The sequence below is a fragment of the Eleutherodactylus coqui genome, chromosome 1 (genome assembly GCF_035609145.1).
Source record: "Eleutherodactylus coqui strain aEleCoq1 chromosome 1, aEleCoq1.hap1, whole genome shotgun sequence".
NCBI lineage: Eukaryota > Metazoa > Chordata > Amphibia > Anura > Eleutherodactylidae > Eleutherodactylus > Eleutherodactylus coqui.
The window spans coordinates 397,212,055-397,229,766 of NC_089837.1; the positions used below are offsets into that span (position 1 = coordinate 397,212,055).

The following is a 17,712-nucleotide window of genomic DNA, read 5'->3' on the forward strand; positions in this document are numbered from 1 at the left end:
GAGCTCATGTTAAACTCACAGTTATGAATACATTTCATAGAAGGGGAAAAAAGCCTTAAAATACAGTACATAAGTCATAAAGTAGTCAGAAGTAGTGCTACTCCTCATCTACAGCTATGACAGCTTATTCTGGAAGGCCAACCGAAATGACAAGTGTCCTTTAAGTATCCAATTCAATCATCTATATGTACAAAAAGTGCACATCCTCTTTCAGAATAAGTACAAAACAGAGAGGACAATTTCCTTATAAGAAAAGTGGGCATCTGATCAGTAGATTTCTGCCTGAATAGCTGCGTCAGACAGGTCAGGGACAAGCATAGCTGACATAATTACAGGCTGTTAGAAAATGAATAAATGGTTAAACCTAATGACAAGCCATAAAGGTTAAAATATGCGCAATTCTGGAATTTTATGGTATGACTCTTATACTTCTTACCATATGATTGGAGATACTGGAACTGGACATGTACCAACACAACTAAAGTATTTACAGCTTTTTATTGCATTTGCTTCTCTTAAAATAGGAGGCTTAGCACAAGAAGCATATAAAAAAAATTGAAGGCACAAGCCTCAATGGACTGTTAGCACTGATTCAGATATTCCCATATCACTCATTTGCTCTGACAATCAGAATGGAACGCCACAGTATTTTGACATCTCAGTTTCTACACAGTGAGCTTACATGTCCTGGAAATGCAACCATTTGTGAAGGAGCCTCCTGTGTATTGCCCCCTGACAATTACAATGCCATTCTAAACACAGTTTTAAGTACTGTCATTACAGTCATGTTGGCACTGGTCATGTTTTCAATGGGCTGTACTGTGCAGATAAAGAAATTTTGGGGCCATATAAAACGCCCTTGGGGCATTGCAGTTGGTTTTCTGTGTCAATTTGGGATAATGCCCCTCACTGCCTTCATATTGTCAATGGCATTTAACATTCATCCAGTTCAAGCTGTTGTAGTTTTAATCATGGGCTGCTGTCCTGGTGGAACTGGCTCCAACATCCTGGCATACTGGGTAGATGGTGATATGGACTTAAGGTAAGATATATATTCTGTAATTTCTCTCCAGGCTTTATATGATAATTGGCACTGTACTGTTGTATAGATATAATTATTCTAAATAGGTTATATGACTGATTTCAGTAGATGGACAGAATTCTCCAAAGCCAAGAGTTATGACGGCTTGACTACTTTTTAGAATGTTTTGGGCAAGGATTACCCATTGGTTTAAAAGGCTCTTTGTTTAATTAATCATACAATCTATCAAAGCCTTCTAAAACTGTCCTATGCTTTTATATGACCTATTCTGCATCTTATTTACTGTATACTGTAGATCTTTTATATTGCCATGATGCCATTACTATATCCACATTCTTAGTAGACAAAAATAGGAAGGTTCATTAAATCAACTCTGCTTTTCACAAAAAAAAACATATTTGTATTCTATATGCAACTATTTATAGGCATAGAGTTTGTGTGTGTTTATATATGTGTAATCCCCCTCTGTCTATAAGGATATAGTGAGGTGGAAAGACTGGGATCCCAAAATCTTATCACCAGGTTACAAATCCATGTGATTTCCTACATTCAAACTTACTGTGTGTTACTAAACTGGAGGTGGAATGGATGTATTTGGAAACAACAAAATCTAGGTCAGAACACCTTAGTGCCGTTATATTAATATGTAACAATATGTATATATTGTTTTTTATGAAATAGATCAAATCAACATTTTCTATATAGGCAATGAACAGATTTTTTTTCATTCTATAGAATATAAGTTGCACTTATATTATGAGCTTTTCAGCTAACACCCCCATAACAAATTAATGTTTACAACATTTACTATTAAATATCAAGATGTTTTACTGAGAATTTTTCTGTTTACTAATTATTAAATAGGGAAGATCTTTTTTTTTCCATGAATAGATAGATAGATAGGAGATAGATAGATATTAAGGCCCATTTACACTGGACGATTATCACTAAAACTTCGCTCATCGGCGATCGTTTTAGTGATAATCGGTGCGTGTAAATGGGCGCGGGGCACCTGCATTTCGGGCACTTTCCGTAGATCATTAAAATCAAGTGAGCTTGATTTTAGTGATCAGTTTTATCAGTCGTTCTCCACGGGGAGTGCTGATAGCATTGTTTCCCCCATGGAGAACAAAGCATCTGAGCGCAGATAATAGCCTCAGGCTATAAGCCTGCACTCAGAGAAGGCTTCATTTACATACATAATTGGTATTTAGGTAGCTGAGAAGCTACTTAAATACCAATTTTTTTAAGCAAAATAATCGCTCAAAGCTGTCGCTCAAACTGTTGTTTGAGCGATCTTTGAGCGATTATCTGCTCGTGTAAATGGGCCTTTAGATAGAACGAAAGATAGATATGAGATAGATAGATATAAGATAGATAGATGTGACATAGAAAGATAGATATGAGATAGATAGATAGATAGATAGATAGATAGATAGATAGATAGATAGATAGATAGATAGATAGATATGGGATAGATAAAAAGATAGATATGAGATAGAGAGATAGATAGAAAGATAGATGTGAGATAGATAGAAAGATAGATAGATATGGGATAGATAAAAAGATAGATATGAGATAGAGAGATAGATAGAAAGATAGATGTGAGATAGATAGAAAGATAGATATGAGATAGATAGATGTGACATAGAAAGATAGATATGAGATAGATAGATAGATATGGGATAGATAAAAAGATAGATATGAGATAGAGAGATAGATAGAAAGATAGATGTGAGATAGATAGAAAGATAGATATGAGATAGATAGATTTGAGATAGATAGATAGATAGATAGATTGATATGGGATAGATAGATAGATAGATAGATAGATAGATAGATAGATAGATAGATAGATAGATAGATAGATAGATAGAGAGATATGAGATAGAGCACCTAAATCTCCATTCACATTATCATTTCTCCGTGAAGCTTAATTTGTTATTTGTCACAAGTATTATAACGGTTTCTTAACTAAGACAATCGATATTTCTACACAGTACTCATGCACAGAAGATGCAAGTAGATCCAATTAGAGTCTTTAACATTGCAAAACCAAGAAGATAAAGTTGTAAGGTTCTGCAAAGTTCTATGGAAGTAGAAGGTCTCACGAAGATATGCAAATATTCAAAATTTTAAGCACCCAGGTCCAATCTGTGGCATGTGGGAGAGCCTTCAATGATATCAAAGCCAGATCAAAAGCAAATTTTTGCAGCCACCTGAAACTTCAATAATCAGAAAAAGTCTTGTCATATGATTCTGTGATGGCTCCTGTTTGTCGATGTGCCAGTTATCGCCACTTGTTGCCAACTGAGAATCCTTGAATTGAGAGACCTTGGTTTATCACTCTGGCAGATAGCTACGTGTGTAGGCCGAGATGTCAGCACTGTTCAACATTGTGTCTTCCAGTGCTTGGGAGAACAATGACAAAATAACAGATGAGGTGCACAGGGGCAAACCTCTGCACAGACGGAATGTCAGTTTGAAAAAATGGCGCATTGTGATCCATTCTGTACTGCAAGTGAAATTGGACATCACATCCCAAGCCTAAGATGTCAAGCTACACAAACCATTATAAATAGTGCTTGCATGACATTGGGCTATGAGCCAGACCTCTAGCAACAGGTGTTCTATTGACCTCACGGCACCACTCTCAAAGGCTATCATGGTGCAGAGCAAGACGGCAATGGATGCTGGAATAGAGCCCTGCTTTTGTCTTGGATGCAATAATAGGTCATCAATAGTATTTCCCTGGGAAACCCCTTTAACTTGTGGGAGCACTGAAGAAGAAGTGTTAAAGGGGGGTATTCCCAATCTCAGTGTTACATGACTGAGATGAGAAACCCGTGCCTGTTTGCCGACCACCTTACCAAGTGTTACGGAAACAGCAGAACTTAGCTGAGGACTGGGGTCATGTTTCAAAATTTGGAGGCACATTTATAATTTTGCCCAGGGCCACACTCTGTGAAAAAATGGCCTTGCAACAGCATTTGTAATTGAGTATGATTTGGGTATTTTTGAATGATTTTATATATGTTTGTCTTTTTGTGTGCTATACAATAAAGGGTATTTTTGCAAATACATTTTCTATTTATTGCTGATTATGTGAGTGCACAGCGGCAGCCTGTATACGCACTGTCTGTTTCTTCAGGTGTCCTTTGATATTATTTTGGTGTGTGGCTCTGTACTCCCCACTAATGGCTCTTATATTTTGGTGCCCACTCTTTTTCCATTTTACCAAAGTATTTCTAGGGTTATTCGACATTCCATGTAAATTGTAGATATGGAATGATGTTATTGAAAATGATGTTCAAAAGTATAGTTTTACTTTAATCCCCAGTTCAGTTATACTTGAAAACAGCATGTTAGATGTTTGATGTATTTGAAGTTATATATAAATGAGTGCATTAACCCATAATTTCCATGTATCATTATTGCAGCTGACTGCAATCACCGACACAGGCCAATGCATTGTTTCAGTAGACTGCAGTGCAAAATCCGATTTTCTCCATGTGTTTTTGCTCTGTGGCCTGGCTCTTATTATACATTTGGTTTTAATAGATGTTATGTATGTGCAAAATCATTGAATATTGATTTGTTTTGCAGCATAAGCATGACAACTTGTTCCACACTCCTTGCATTAGGCATGATGCCACTCTGCCTCTTCCTCTACACCAAAACATGGGTTGATTCCAGTTCCATTATTATTCCCTATGACAGTATTGGTAAGTGATTTATCTTCCACGGTTTTAAATATCAGATATAATTAATCTTATGTGCAGACTTATTTAGACACAAGAAAAAAATAACACATCTGCAAATGTAAAAACTAAGGTATTGCACAGTTTCCATAGTCTCCTGTGAAGTTATCCATTTCTGCTTTAGGGCTCTTTCACACGGGCGCATCAAAAAAATTGCGTCTATTAGAACCAATGGTTTCCTATAGAAATGTTCAGATAAAGAAATTTAAGACGCGCAAAAACTCGCATCTTACAAAGATAGGACATGCGTGGCTACAATGCTCGCATCTAAGGTCTGTGCTGCGTGAAAAGATAGGACCTGACCTGTCTTTAGTGTGTGATGTGCAGGAGTTTCCATAGACTCCTATGGGAGCTGTATAACACGCAACACGCAGTTCCCGATCGTGTGAATGGGCAATTTTACTATTAATTAAGCTCGGGACTTAATAGCTGGAAATCGCCTGTTTACGCTATTTTTCAAGCAGTTAGCCGCAATTTTTTTGCGCGCCAATGACACCCGTGTGAAAGAGCCTTCACAGAAACATTGTGCTGACTTTTTATGAGGGCCCATTCACACGTCCATATTTTTGGGCAATGTGCCGTCTGTGTATTACATGGACAGCATCTGGCCCCATTATAGTATATGTGGGGCTTCAACAGACGGGCACATAAGCTAATACTCTCGCCACTATGGAGCGTATTAGTGCAGGTACCAGTGATTTTTTTTTTTGGACTATTCAAACTTCATGCTATTACACACAAGTTTGAAAAAGAAAGTGGAAAGATAGGTCCTGCTCCATCTTTTCTCACACATAGAAAAACGATGTGCGAGAAAGATGAAGCAAGTCCTAGTAGCTAGTCAAAACGAAACCACTGAAATCGTGATTTTCACAGCCGCAAATCTGGTCATAATCACAGTCATCTGAAGAAGCTCTCATGTAAATGATTTTTTACGCAGACTCACCATGACCGTGTTTTCATCCCAATTTTGGAAATCAATGGGTTTTATTCTCTATGTTTAGCGTGCGCAGATTTTGCGTCTGCAAGAACGCACACAAACACGACCGTGTGACGCTGCCCTTAGTGAGTGATGGAGACAATTTCCCTACACAACTGCAAATAAAGTGCTAGAATTCTTTTTAGGTACAACTGTTAATTTTGGATTGTACTCACTGACAACATATACGTTATTATATCAGATTTACATATTATGGAATTCTATCACATCTAACAAATATTTCTTCATGTGTTATTACTCTGAGAGTATGACGCCAGCCACATTCCTTCTTGCAGGTATTGCTTTAGTGACTCTTGTTGTTCCAGTTGGATTTGGAATGTTTGTTAATTACAAATGGCCACGACATGCCAAGAAAATCCTTAAAGTGAGTAGAAGAATTTTTTTTTCAAATACTCAGAATTCACTGCTTACAAATAAAACTTATTCTAGCCTCTTGAGCAAGCGAGGCATTGAGGTTCATCACCGGCACAACAAAGCTACACCGCAGCTGTGCCACAGTCATCCGAAATGAAAATAGCTCTGCCATTATATTTATACAGCAGCATATCACAGAAGAAGTCAATTGTGCATTCAGGTCTCTTAGAAAAGTTCAGCCATGCAATCACATACAGGAATAACAGGCTCAGGGTGCGTCATTGCTGAGCAACTCGCCATTTCAGATTTTCAAATCGTGTTCTGTTAGGGAGAGATGCCTTCTGTATGGTTCGTAATATGCCATGTTCAGAGGGTTTCACACACAGTTTATGGCCACTTTCAGATCAGCATATTTTAGCCTTGATTTGATCCGAATTTTGCAAATTTAATACGGAGCTAATATAGATGTATGTATCTATTTACTTGGGCATATCTTTCACAGCTGTTTTAAAAACATACCATGCACTACTTTTGTACATATTGCATGAAAAATATGGCCATTATAATCTATGAAAAGTGATTAAAATATTGATTCAACAGTATGTCACCAGTAATGATCTGTATTTGCTACTGTATTTGCATTCATTGTGTTATTGGAATAAATCATATTCCAGAAGATTTCACTAACTTGCTCCAGATGGGTTATAATGAGAAGCTTCATGCATGAATATATGTATTTGAACTCAGGGGTACTCCCCTTGAGCCCCCATACCCTTCTGGTTTATTGTAAGGAAATACAATACAATTATACTGAATATGACTCTCCAATGACATGCATACCCCTCTCAACATCATAACAACTCATGATTGGCCTAGTATGTAACGACGCTGATGATTAACATATGTTTACGCCCCAGGTGTATGTTGCTATGTGAACACGTAATTTCTAGGAAACGCAACTAGAATAGACTATCAATATCTCTGCCTGGACATAGGAATCCAAGGGAGTAGAATAGAAGTAGCCCCCCTCCTTATGGGCGCTGGGCATCGCAGGTCTTTCTCATGAAAAAAACACATCTCAGGACCCTGTAGAACTTGATAAGGAGGGTATTTCAGGATACCAGCATAAGAATGAACCAGTTAACCATTTGACTGCTAGCTATGTTCTATGAAGGTGGATATATGAATATATACATACATATATTTGCATAGGCTGCTTTAAGAAACACATTTATATTATTATTACTACAACAGTTGGTAATATTTTCTTAAGGCAAATACAGGTCCATTTTGCCCAATAGAAAATGAAACCAGTGACAGCAAATACAGAGGCAAATACCGATCAAATACTAATGACATACTGTTGTAATACCATCTGCAGCACGTCAAATCTGTATTAGGGGTCAGTCAGATGGGCGTTTTTTGCTGCGCATGTTATTTGCCTTTGCGATCCGCATCTATTAGAAACAATGCTTTTCTATGGCAGCGGTCACATGTCCGTTTTTTACCTGCGCACAAAAATGCGCACCGGTAAATTTAGAGCAGCAGATTTTAAAACGTAAGTAACTGCGGTATTCAGGATTTTTTGGATGTGAAACCCCTGCATGCTGTCACATCCAAGGGTTTCCCCTTGTAGTCAATGGGGCCGGCTGAGCGCAGGGACCAACCACACTCAGCTCAGCTATCATTCAATGGCTCGGCGCTGCCTCTGATTGGTCACAGTACTCAGCCAATCAGATCAACCCTTTCAGCAGGCGGGGATTTTAAGGCACTTCAGAGTAGTTCAGGAGAAGACCCGGCAGCGGCAAAGAGGTGAGTAGTACATGTTTTTTAATTTTTTACACATTCTTGAAATTCTTATATTTAAAGCCCTTCCCCGAAAATCACTGCACGGCTTGCCGGCAGCCCATTGCTTTCTATGGGGCTTCAGAAGCACCGGTCCCGTTAAAAGCAATGCGAGAACATTGCACTCCTGTGCCACAGCTGTGGGGAGTCCCCTTGTCACTGGACACTGTGACAATGCTGTCACAGTGTTCAGTACTGAGGGGACTCTCCGCAGAGATAAAGAAATCCTCATTCCCAGCTGTGCCAGAGGTCCGCAATCTTCTCTGTATGTCACTGGGGCCGCCGCTGCTGCTGCGGCCGGCCCCATTGACCACAAGGTAAAACCCCTGGATGTGACGGCATGTTTCACATCCAAGGAATCCCCTGCTGCAGCTGTGACAGCCGCAGCAGGGGATAGCGGGCACTGCACTTTAGTTCAGTTTTTTTCAGCGTGCTTCAGTTACGCGAATTTTGTGCATTTGCATTTTGCGCAAAAAAATGCACAGCAAACAAACGCCCGTCTCACTGAGCCCTAATGGACGTGTTACAATGCACTTGTTTGAAACCGGGCTTTGTAACAGTTTTTCATGTAGTTTTTTGAGCAAAAGCCAAAAGTGCATTCAGAAGGAATGGGAAATATAAAGGAAGGACTCATACTTCCCCTTTTTGCTGGACCAAATTCTGGCTATGTCTCAAAAAACTGCATGAAAAATTGCAGTTTTTCAAAAAAAAAAAAAAAGCACTTTGTGAAACCACTTTTATGTTTTTTGTTTGTCACACAGGGTAGAATTTCTGCAGCACATATTCTGCCACAGATTTTGCTGCAACAGAATTTTTGCAGTCTTCATAAAATTCACCACGAATTCACGACAAAACCATGGGTTCTATTCTCAGAGCATTCCAACTGCAGATTGTTCGTACGAAAATACTACCGTGTGAAGCTGCCCTAAGCCTTCTTTAATCCCTTAGTGACGGCTCCATTGCCTTTTTATGTCCTGCTTTAGTGGGCTTTAATCCTCAGGGCCGTAAAAATACGCCCGCTCTGAGGGTTAAAGCCCTGCAGGTTGTGGACATGACAGCTCCTTGCTGATGGCTGCCAGAGATGGCCGACAACCTGGAGCTATCATGGGGGGCCATGGGGAGCCACCCTTTCTCCAGTCACGCGATCGTCAGTATCCACCGGATACCGAAGATCGCATTGAAGTAAATAGAAAGTTACAAAAAGTTAAAGTTTCAGCTCCCCTCATGGATCAGATCTGTGAGGGTTGCTGAGAGTACTCACCCCCATCCTTTGTGATGCCCACGGCGTTCTAGTGTTCCAGGACCTGATGCTGGTGTCTGCACATACACGCCAGACGTCATTATGTCACGCACACACCCAAAAGGCCAGGAGGCCAGGGAATATTAAAATCACCCTGCCCCCAGCTAGTAGCTAGTATGAGTAGCCGAGAGCAGGCTGGTGTCACCAGGCACCGCTGTATGCAATTCCCGGTCACATTGTAAAGTAAAGAAAAGTTTTAAAAAGTGTAAAAAAAAGCTTAAAAAGATTAAGTTTCATCTATCCTCACGGATCCGATACGTGAGTGGAAATTACTTACCTATGGCCTCCGGTGATGTTCCCCGACAGGATCTTTATCTGTGGACCCCTCCCCAGCTTTGGTGCATGCGCCCGTCACCAAAATGGCAAACGCAAGCACAGAAGCTGTGGGGGGCCCGGAATATTTAAAATCTCTTTTCTCTTTGGTACTAAAAATAGCCGAGAGCTTTGAGCAGTGAGCAAGGGCTTCGGTGAGCACTCCCCAGTCACGTGATCACCATTACCAAACGGATAATGGCGATCACGTAAAAGTTAAAAAACTGTTGAAGTTTAATGTTCCTTTCAGTTTGGGCCCTGTTGTGCATACGGACATAAGATTAGGGCCACAATGGGTATGTTTCTGAACAAAGGACAATCAGGGGTTCCATTTTAGGGGGGAAAGTCTTCATTCATGTGTGTGCTGTACAAAAAAAACTGTTTTTACAAATGACACAATTGGCAAAAAAATAAAAATCATAATTCCTTCTGCTTTACTTAGATTCATTCAAAAACTGTGGAGTCAAAATACACAGTACACCCCTAGATGAATTCGTTAAAGGGGCTAGTTTTTAAAATGGGGTCATTTGTGGGGGTTATCAATCGTTTTGTCCATTCAAGAGCTCTACAAGTGGGCAATGGGGCCTAAATCACCTTCAAGCAAAATGTCTGTGAAAACCATCGGCTGCTCCTTTCGGTTAGGACCCCAATGTGCATACGGACATAAGAGAGATGAGCGAGCATACTCGTGAGAAAAGATTTGGGTGCCGGCGGGAGTGAGCGGTGTGTTGCGAGAGTGAGCAAGAGGGAGCGGGGGGGGGGGGGAGAGAGAGAGAGATCTCCCCCACATTTCTCCCCGCTCTACCCTGCCGGCACCCAAATCTTTTCTCACGAGCGGGCAGGTAGTCGCTAAGGACAATATTTGCTTGAGTATTTGTCCTTAGCGAGTATGCTCGCTCATCTCTAGCCACAATGTATACGTTTCTGAAAACGGGACAAACAGGGGTATCCAATTTTGGGTGAAAGTCTTCATTACTATGTGAGCTGTACAAATCAAAAGTTTTTAAATTACACAATTGGCAAAAAAATTAAAATCGTAATTTTTTCCTTCTGCTTTGCTTAGATTCATTCAAAAAGTGTTTGGTCAAAATACGCAGTACACCCCTCATTTATGGGGTTTCTCTGTCCTTTTTGGCAGCTCAAGGGCTCTACAAGTGTGCTATGGGGCCTAAAACACCTTTAATCAAAATGTCTGTTCTGTGCATACACATAATACTAGCGCCACAATGGGTATGTTTCTGAACACAGGAAAAACAGATGTATGCATTTTGGGGTGTCACTCCTCATTTTCATGTGCGCTATAGAAAAAAATATGTCTTTAAAATGACACATTTGCAAAAATATGAAATTTTATTTTTTCTCCTCTAAATAGCATTAACTCCTGAAAAAACTGTGAGGTCAAAATACTCATGACACCCCTCAGTGAAAACACTAAGGGGTGTAGTTTTTAAAATGGGGTCATTTGTGAAGTTATCTATCACTCTGACACCTATGAGCCTTTTCAATTTTGGCTTGGTGCAGGAAAACAAAGTGTTCCTCAAAATGTTGATAAATAATGTTAAATTTGTACGTCTCTTAAATGGTTTAAAAAAATAAAGTTTTTCAAATGTGCATCCAGAATAAAGTAAACTGATGGAAATATATACCTCATCAAAAATTTGTACAGTATGTTTGCACATATTTGACATATTGCAGTTGAAAATGTGAAAAAAATGAGAATTTTTTCTAAATTTTCCTAAGTTTTTAATAAATATACACATATTCTATCAGTCTCATTTTACCACCTCAATGAAGTACAATATGTGGCGAAAAAATGCAATGTCAGAATCACTTGGATATGCAAAACCTTTACGGAGTTATTCTATGTTGAGTGACACATGTCAGATTTCCAAAATTTGGCTCCGTCACTAAGGCGCCAACAGACTTCATCACTAAGGGGTTAAGGGTATGTACCCACTTAATGGATTTGCTGCAGATTTTTTTGCTGCTGAAAATATACACAGCAAATCCACGACAAAATCCATCAGGTGTGGATTCTGGTGCAGATTCACAGCAGATTTACACCAAAACTGCTTCAAAATAGGTACCAAATGTTACACGGAAAACAGTTATTTTTTATAATAAACCCAGCTTACACTGGCGAGAAAATTATGTGCTTTTTGAGCAACGCAAGAGAAAACTCAGAATTATGAAACCCATGATTTTCAATGACTTCATTTCCATTTACGATGTTTCCGGTTTCCTGCGATATTGCGAGATTTGAAAATCACTGTATGTCCTATCTTTCTGCGTTTTGTGATTTATTTTTTTTCTTACCCATGTTTCCCTATAAGCCTTGGATTTATCGCAATGCATGAACTTGCGATGTTTGTGCGATGCATTTTTTTAACATTAGAAACTCCTACTGCTGTCCATCGCGCAAGAAAATCGGAAGCGGCAGCGATGCAATGCAAGATTACTTTCCTGAAAAAGGCATCGCTGATCTTTTCTCAGATCTTGCATGAGCACTTATGCCATATTGGCGCTGTATCGTGATCGCCAGTCTGAAGGAGCCCTTAATCAGAAAATATCTTTGCAAGATAAATTAAAATTGTACGTAATATACCTAAATACTGCTGTTGTTCTTGCAGATAGGATCCATTACAGGAGGTGTCCTTATTGTACTTATAGCCGTAATAGGTGGAGTTCTATATAGAGGATCGTGGGACATTGAACCCAAGTTGTGGATTTTAGGAACAATATTTCCAGCCGCAGGTTATTGTTTTGGCTTCGTGTTGGCTTTCATTTCCAATCAGTCATGGAGCAGGTATGTATGCACTATGGAGTTACCTTCCATAGAGTGATACTCCATACTGGAAAAAATGGTAGTGAACTTTTTGTGGGCGTGGCTTTATATAAATCGGCATGGCAAACCTACAGCGGGAGGGACAGCAAATGAGATAACGAAAGAGTGGAGAGAAAACAAACAAATTAGAGAGAATGAAGGAGAGAGGAAAAGCGAAAATGAAAAAAGTCGAGAGCAAGAGAAAGCAAAACGGAGAGCATGAGAATGTGAAAGAACAATACGCGGTGCAGTCAAATAGTTTTTTTTCTAACTGCAACTGCTGTATATCCCACATATTTGTGACTTAACCTTCTTAGAGTAAATTGTATTATTAGCAATTGATTAATATAATGTTGGAAATGTTCCCGTAGTCGGCAGGCAAATCTCATTTAGAATGTCCCACTGCATTGTATAGGTGCCCAGAGATGTATGATGGCGCCTGGGTTCTGACTACTGGTCAACCATTATTTTTACCCCATCGCCACATACTATATACATGTATAATATACAATAGCTTTGTTTAGGCATGCTCTATTTCCTGCACATGAAAATAGCATGTTTTGAACTAATTATACGCACAAAAATACAGTAAAACACGCACATGCACAAATATGGCTCCCGCACAAGTAGGGTAAGATAGTTTTTTTTTAATTGTTCTTAAGAACTTATGGCGCTTGTAAGATTCTCAGGTTTCATCTTCCCATAATTGAATTAAAGTCACCCATGTTATATGTTTTTTTTTAACCAAAATTGCAAAATATGGAAATGTGAAGGAACCCATTGAAATCAAAGCAAATTTTGCGCACACAAATACATTCATGTGACACGGCCTTATATTTTCTCCCCTGTCTTGTTACCATTTCATTCCTGCAGGAGCAATATCTTTACGTTGTTGCCTGCATATATTAGTGTGCATTCACATGTACCATTTTTTACATATTAGGGCAAAAACACATGAGCGCATACGCTAATATGATAGTATTAGTGCATGAACCGTGTTTGTTCTTTTTTTCAGACTATTCAAACTCCGTGCTAGTGAGCCCAAGTTTGAAAAAAAAAACTGTGAGAAGCTAGTTCCTGCCCTATCTATCTCGCATGCAGTATTAACGTGCGAGAATCCCGATAGTGGAAACGAAAGCATTGAAATCAATGGTTTTGTTTTGGCCCATAACAGGACAAGTCGCGCCCCTCTGTTTAAGCCCTCAGACAGACATTGCTCTGTTGTGAATTAAATACTATTTACACAGTGCAGTAATAATCTGTGTCTTTACTTTTTTTCCTCAGCATTCTCAGTTGTTTGTACTATTTTTGATGACGTTTTTACCAGTAACTGAAGTAGGCAAAACTGTTGCATTAAAAAAGCACATAAGGGCTTATTCCCACAAGTGTGGTCACAACTACGCTCGGTGGCATGGAGTGTAGTTGTGTCTGAATGAGAGGAATCCCTTCCCCGACCTAGAGCTCAGGAGTTCGAAAATAACCGCAGGGAGATAGCTGCCCCTGGATCTTCCCTGCATGTAGTTTAACTATATCCGGGAAAGATAGGGCAGGTCCTATCTCTTCTCGATCGTTGTATTTAACAGCCAAGAAAAGAGGTGGTGAAAACGAAACCACTAAAACCCCATAGAGATCAGTGGCTTCACTTTGTCCCGCTATACAACCTTGAATATGACGGCTGTATAACGCGAGAAAATGCCGCTGTCTGAATCCAACATAAAGTACAGAATTTTGGTCTGGCATGGTTTTTATGTGCAGTATTAGTACACTTTCAGCTTCACTTTTACTGCTATGTTTGAAATCTGCAAACTAACATTCTCAGGGTGACTTCAGACAAGCATTAGCGCAAATACGCTCACTGCAGTTCAGCGTATCTGCGCATTAATGATGTTTGAAAAGCCAGGTAATTACAGTGTTGCGTGCGTTTCAGCGCTTATTACTGTTCTTTCCAATTGCACAGGAACAGTTTACACGCACGCTTGACACTCCCTTTCCGAATTGATTGGCTATTAAAGCCTAAATGAGGTCCAGCTGCCTTCTTTTCTTGCATTTTGCACAGTGGCACACACTTCCCCTTATGTAATTTTACCCCTACCATAGACGTCTATGGTGGTTTCGCTGCTCAAAACTCAGCAAAATAGAGCAGTTGCCTATTTTTTGTGTGCACACGAAATGTGCATGCAAAAAACGCTTATGAGGGCTTAGGGTACATTCAGACGACCATATATTGGCCGGGTATTCACGCCGGCCGATATACGGCGTCTCTCTCTGCAGGGGGAGGAGGCTGGAAGAGCCAGGAGCAGTGCTCTGCGCTCCCGCCCCTCTCTGCCTCCTCTCCGCCCCTCTGCACTATTTGCAATGAGAGGAGGTGGGACAGGGGCGGGGCTAAGTTTCAAGAATTAGCTCCACCCTCACCCCGCCTATCCTCATTGCAAATAGTGCAGAGGGGTGGAGAGGAGGCAGAGAGGGGGCGGGAGCTCAGAGCACTGCTCCCGGCTCTTCCAGCCTCCTCCCCCTGCAGAGAGAGACGCCGTATATCGGCTGGGCGTGAAAACGTACACGCAAAATGCGATATTTATTTTCTTACGTCTGTGCATGCACGTAAAAATTGCTCGTGTGACTGAGCCCTGAGAACAAACTCACTAAAATCAATAGGTTATATTCTCTATATTTTACGTGTTTAAAAACATGCACAAAAACACCCGACTTAGGGCGAGCACCCACTGGCGTTTTTTTACCTGCGTTTTGCGTTTTGCGTTTTGCCTGCACAGGCATAGAGATAACATGTGTTCCTGTCCACTGGCGTTTTTTTTGCGTTGCGTTTGCGTTTTTAACATAGGAACTGTCAGTTGCATATGTGTCCTTATTTTTCTCCTAATGCACCCATGAAAGTCAATGGAAATTAATGGAAAAGCCGCGAAAACGCTGCGAAAACGCCGCGAAAAACGGACTAATTAGCCTAATGAGCTCCAGGTGTGTTCTTTCACTGCATTTTGCACAGTGTTTCACGCTTCCCCTTGCGTATTTGCGCACCTCCCTTAGACTTGTATAGGACCTTTGCTGCGCAAAATACAGGAAGATAGACTTTTTTTCCACAAAATATGCTCATGAGAACGAATCCATTGAAATCAAGGGGCTCTATTCTGCGTTTTGCGCATGCATATTTTACGAGTGCAAAAACATGCGCAAATACAGACGTGTGAAGAAGCCCTGAAGTTGTTAGGTAACGTTTAGTATAGATAACTACAAATAGTGCCCTCTACTTTATAATACATTCTAAAATAATCTTAATCTTTATTTTCTCACATGTTTAGATGTCGAACAGTCTCATTGGAAACAGGAATGCAAAATACTCAACTTTGCACCACAATTATCCAGCTTTCCTTCACTCCAGAGCAGCTCAGCTTGATGTTCACCTTCCCACTTATCTACAGCATTTTCCAGATTCTGTTTGCAGCTTTACTTCTAATAGGTGAGTCACTTTTCGTAACTTGAGTATTGTCACCTGTCTGTACAGTGATCTATTCATTGCCCCATTTTCATACTGATAGGTATTGCAGTATTAAAGAACCCACAGAACTAAATTAATCATTTTTTATTTAGCTTTTTAATAAGTAGTGGACTTTGGTAACAACAAAACATATAGAGCCAGTCAATATTGCATGCCAGCTTTAATAAAATAATACCAGCCAGCAGAGATGTAACTTGAAGCTCCTGGGCCCCAATGCAAAATCTGTAAGGGGGCCCCAACTATAATGCTTTATTCCCTATATGGAGAAGAGAGGCCTTATCAGCCCCCTAAGGCTCCTGGACCCAGGTACAACCGCATCCCCTATAGCTACGCCCCTGCCAGCCAGTATAGTGGTGTCTGCTATTGAATATACAACATTCTTGGTGATATATAATACTCATGGCACCTGCATAAGGCCTCCTGTCCACAGGCAATATTTCACTGCGATACCCGCGGCAATAATGCCACAATTTTCCGCAATAAACCTATCATAATGATAGGTTCATCGCGGAAAATCGCGCGGTGACATAATGCTTTGCTCCATCGGCTCCCACAGCGGAAATCAACACGGCAGTATATCGCAACGCCCGTGGACAGCCGGCCTAATACCAGGCAGAGCACAAATATGTTGGCCATAGAACTCCAAAAAGTGCTAGACAGTGTGTAGTTACCACCATAGCACCCCATAAAATAACAGAAAGCAGAGGACGGTAAATGTGAGCAACCTGCATTACATCCTCTTACTTGGTAGTAAACTCCTGCACCTGTAACCTATTTTAGTTGCTATGCTCTACTGCACCACGTGAATTATAACACTCATGCCTCATTCAGACGGTTGTATTGCAAGTTGTGCCAGAGAGTCTTGGGTGCAAAACACATCATGTCCATATGCTGTCCAGTCTGTTGGTACAATGCACACTGCATGTCCTATTCGTATCTATTATAAATACCAGAATAGGACATGCAGTGATTTTTCTCACATGGACCATCAAAAGTGTTTGTATGTGTGTAGCCTCATAGGCTATAGTGGGTCCGTGTGCTGTCTGTGAAGTACAGAGAACACATGGATGGAAAATGCGCCAAACTGTATAAAAAACTGAATAAAAAACGTTTTTAAAAAAGTACATTTTTCTTTCCTCTGAATATAAGGCACATATAACACTATGATGTGCAATATGTTTATAGCATCGTTTACTACTGATGTGTTCAGGACTTTTCTATCAATTTTAAACATCTGGTTCTAATGTTATTATCTAATATGAAATACAACCTTTCTTTTAGGGTACCGACTGAGTTTGCGTTTTAGTAAAAACAAGACAGTTCTTAATGATGAGGAAACTAAACCAGATTCACTTCATGGAGAGACAAATGGAGTGTTCAAATTGGATGACCAACAATGTGAAGTAGCAACTCAAGATATTGTCAAAATGTAGCCAATAACGTGGACACATGAGTAGGACTCCATGTCTTACAACAATGGTTTAAAAATATATATTGTCAATACTGCTCTACAAAAAGGACTGAAATGCTGTATTATCTTCATGTATCTAGCATTAATTTATTGGAACAATTTGTAACACTGCATGAGTCCCATTTGTAAAATTGTTCTCCTGTTTTCTGAAATATACTGTTTAAAGGGGCATTAATGCTCATCTACTAACTTGTGTTAGTGTCATCAATCCTATAATATACTTTCATTAAAGGGGTTGTCCCGCGAAAGCAAGTGGGGGTATACACTTCTGTATGGCCATATTAATGCACTTTGTAAT

The 17,712-nt window shown here is 40.0% G+C and overlaps 1 protein-coding gene across 1 annotated transcript; it reads left to right on the forward strand.

Annotated features, from left to right (window-relative positions):
- Window positions 1-632: 632 nt before the first annotated feature.
- On the forward strand, window positions 633-17,376 carry LOC136599002 (ileal sodium/bile acid cotransporter-like). The gene is made up of 6 exons (XM_066588772.1): window positions 633-1,042; window positions 4,649-4,767; window positions 6,076-6,164; window positions 12,242-12,417; window positions 15,747-15,904; window positions 17,225-17,376. The coding sequence occupies exons 1-6, from the start codon at window positions 633-635 to the stop codon at window positions 17,374-17,376; spliced, it is 1,104 nt and encodes a 367-aa protein (XP_066444869.1).
- Window positions 17,377-17,712: the final 336 nt, after the last annotated feature.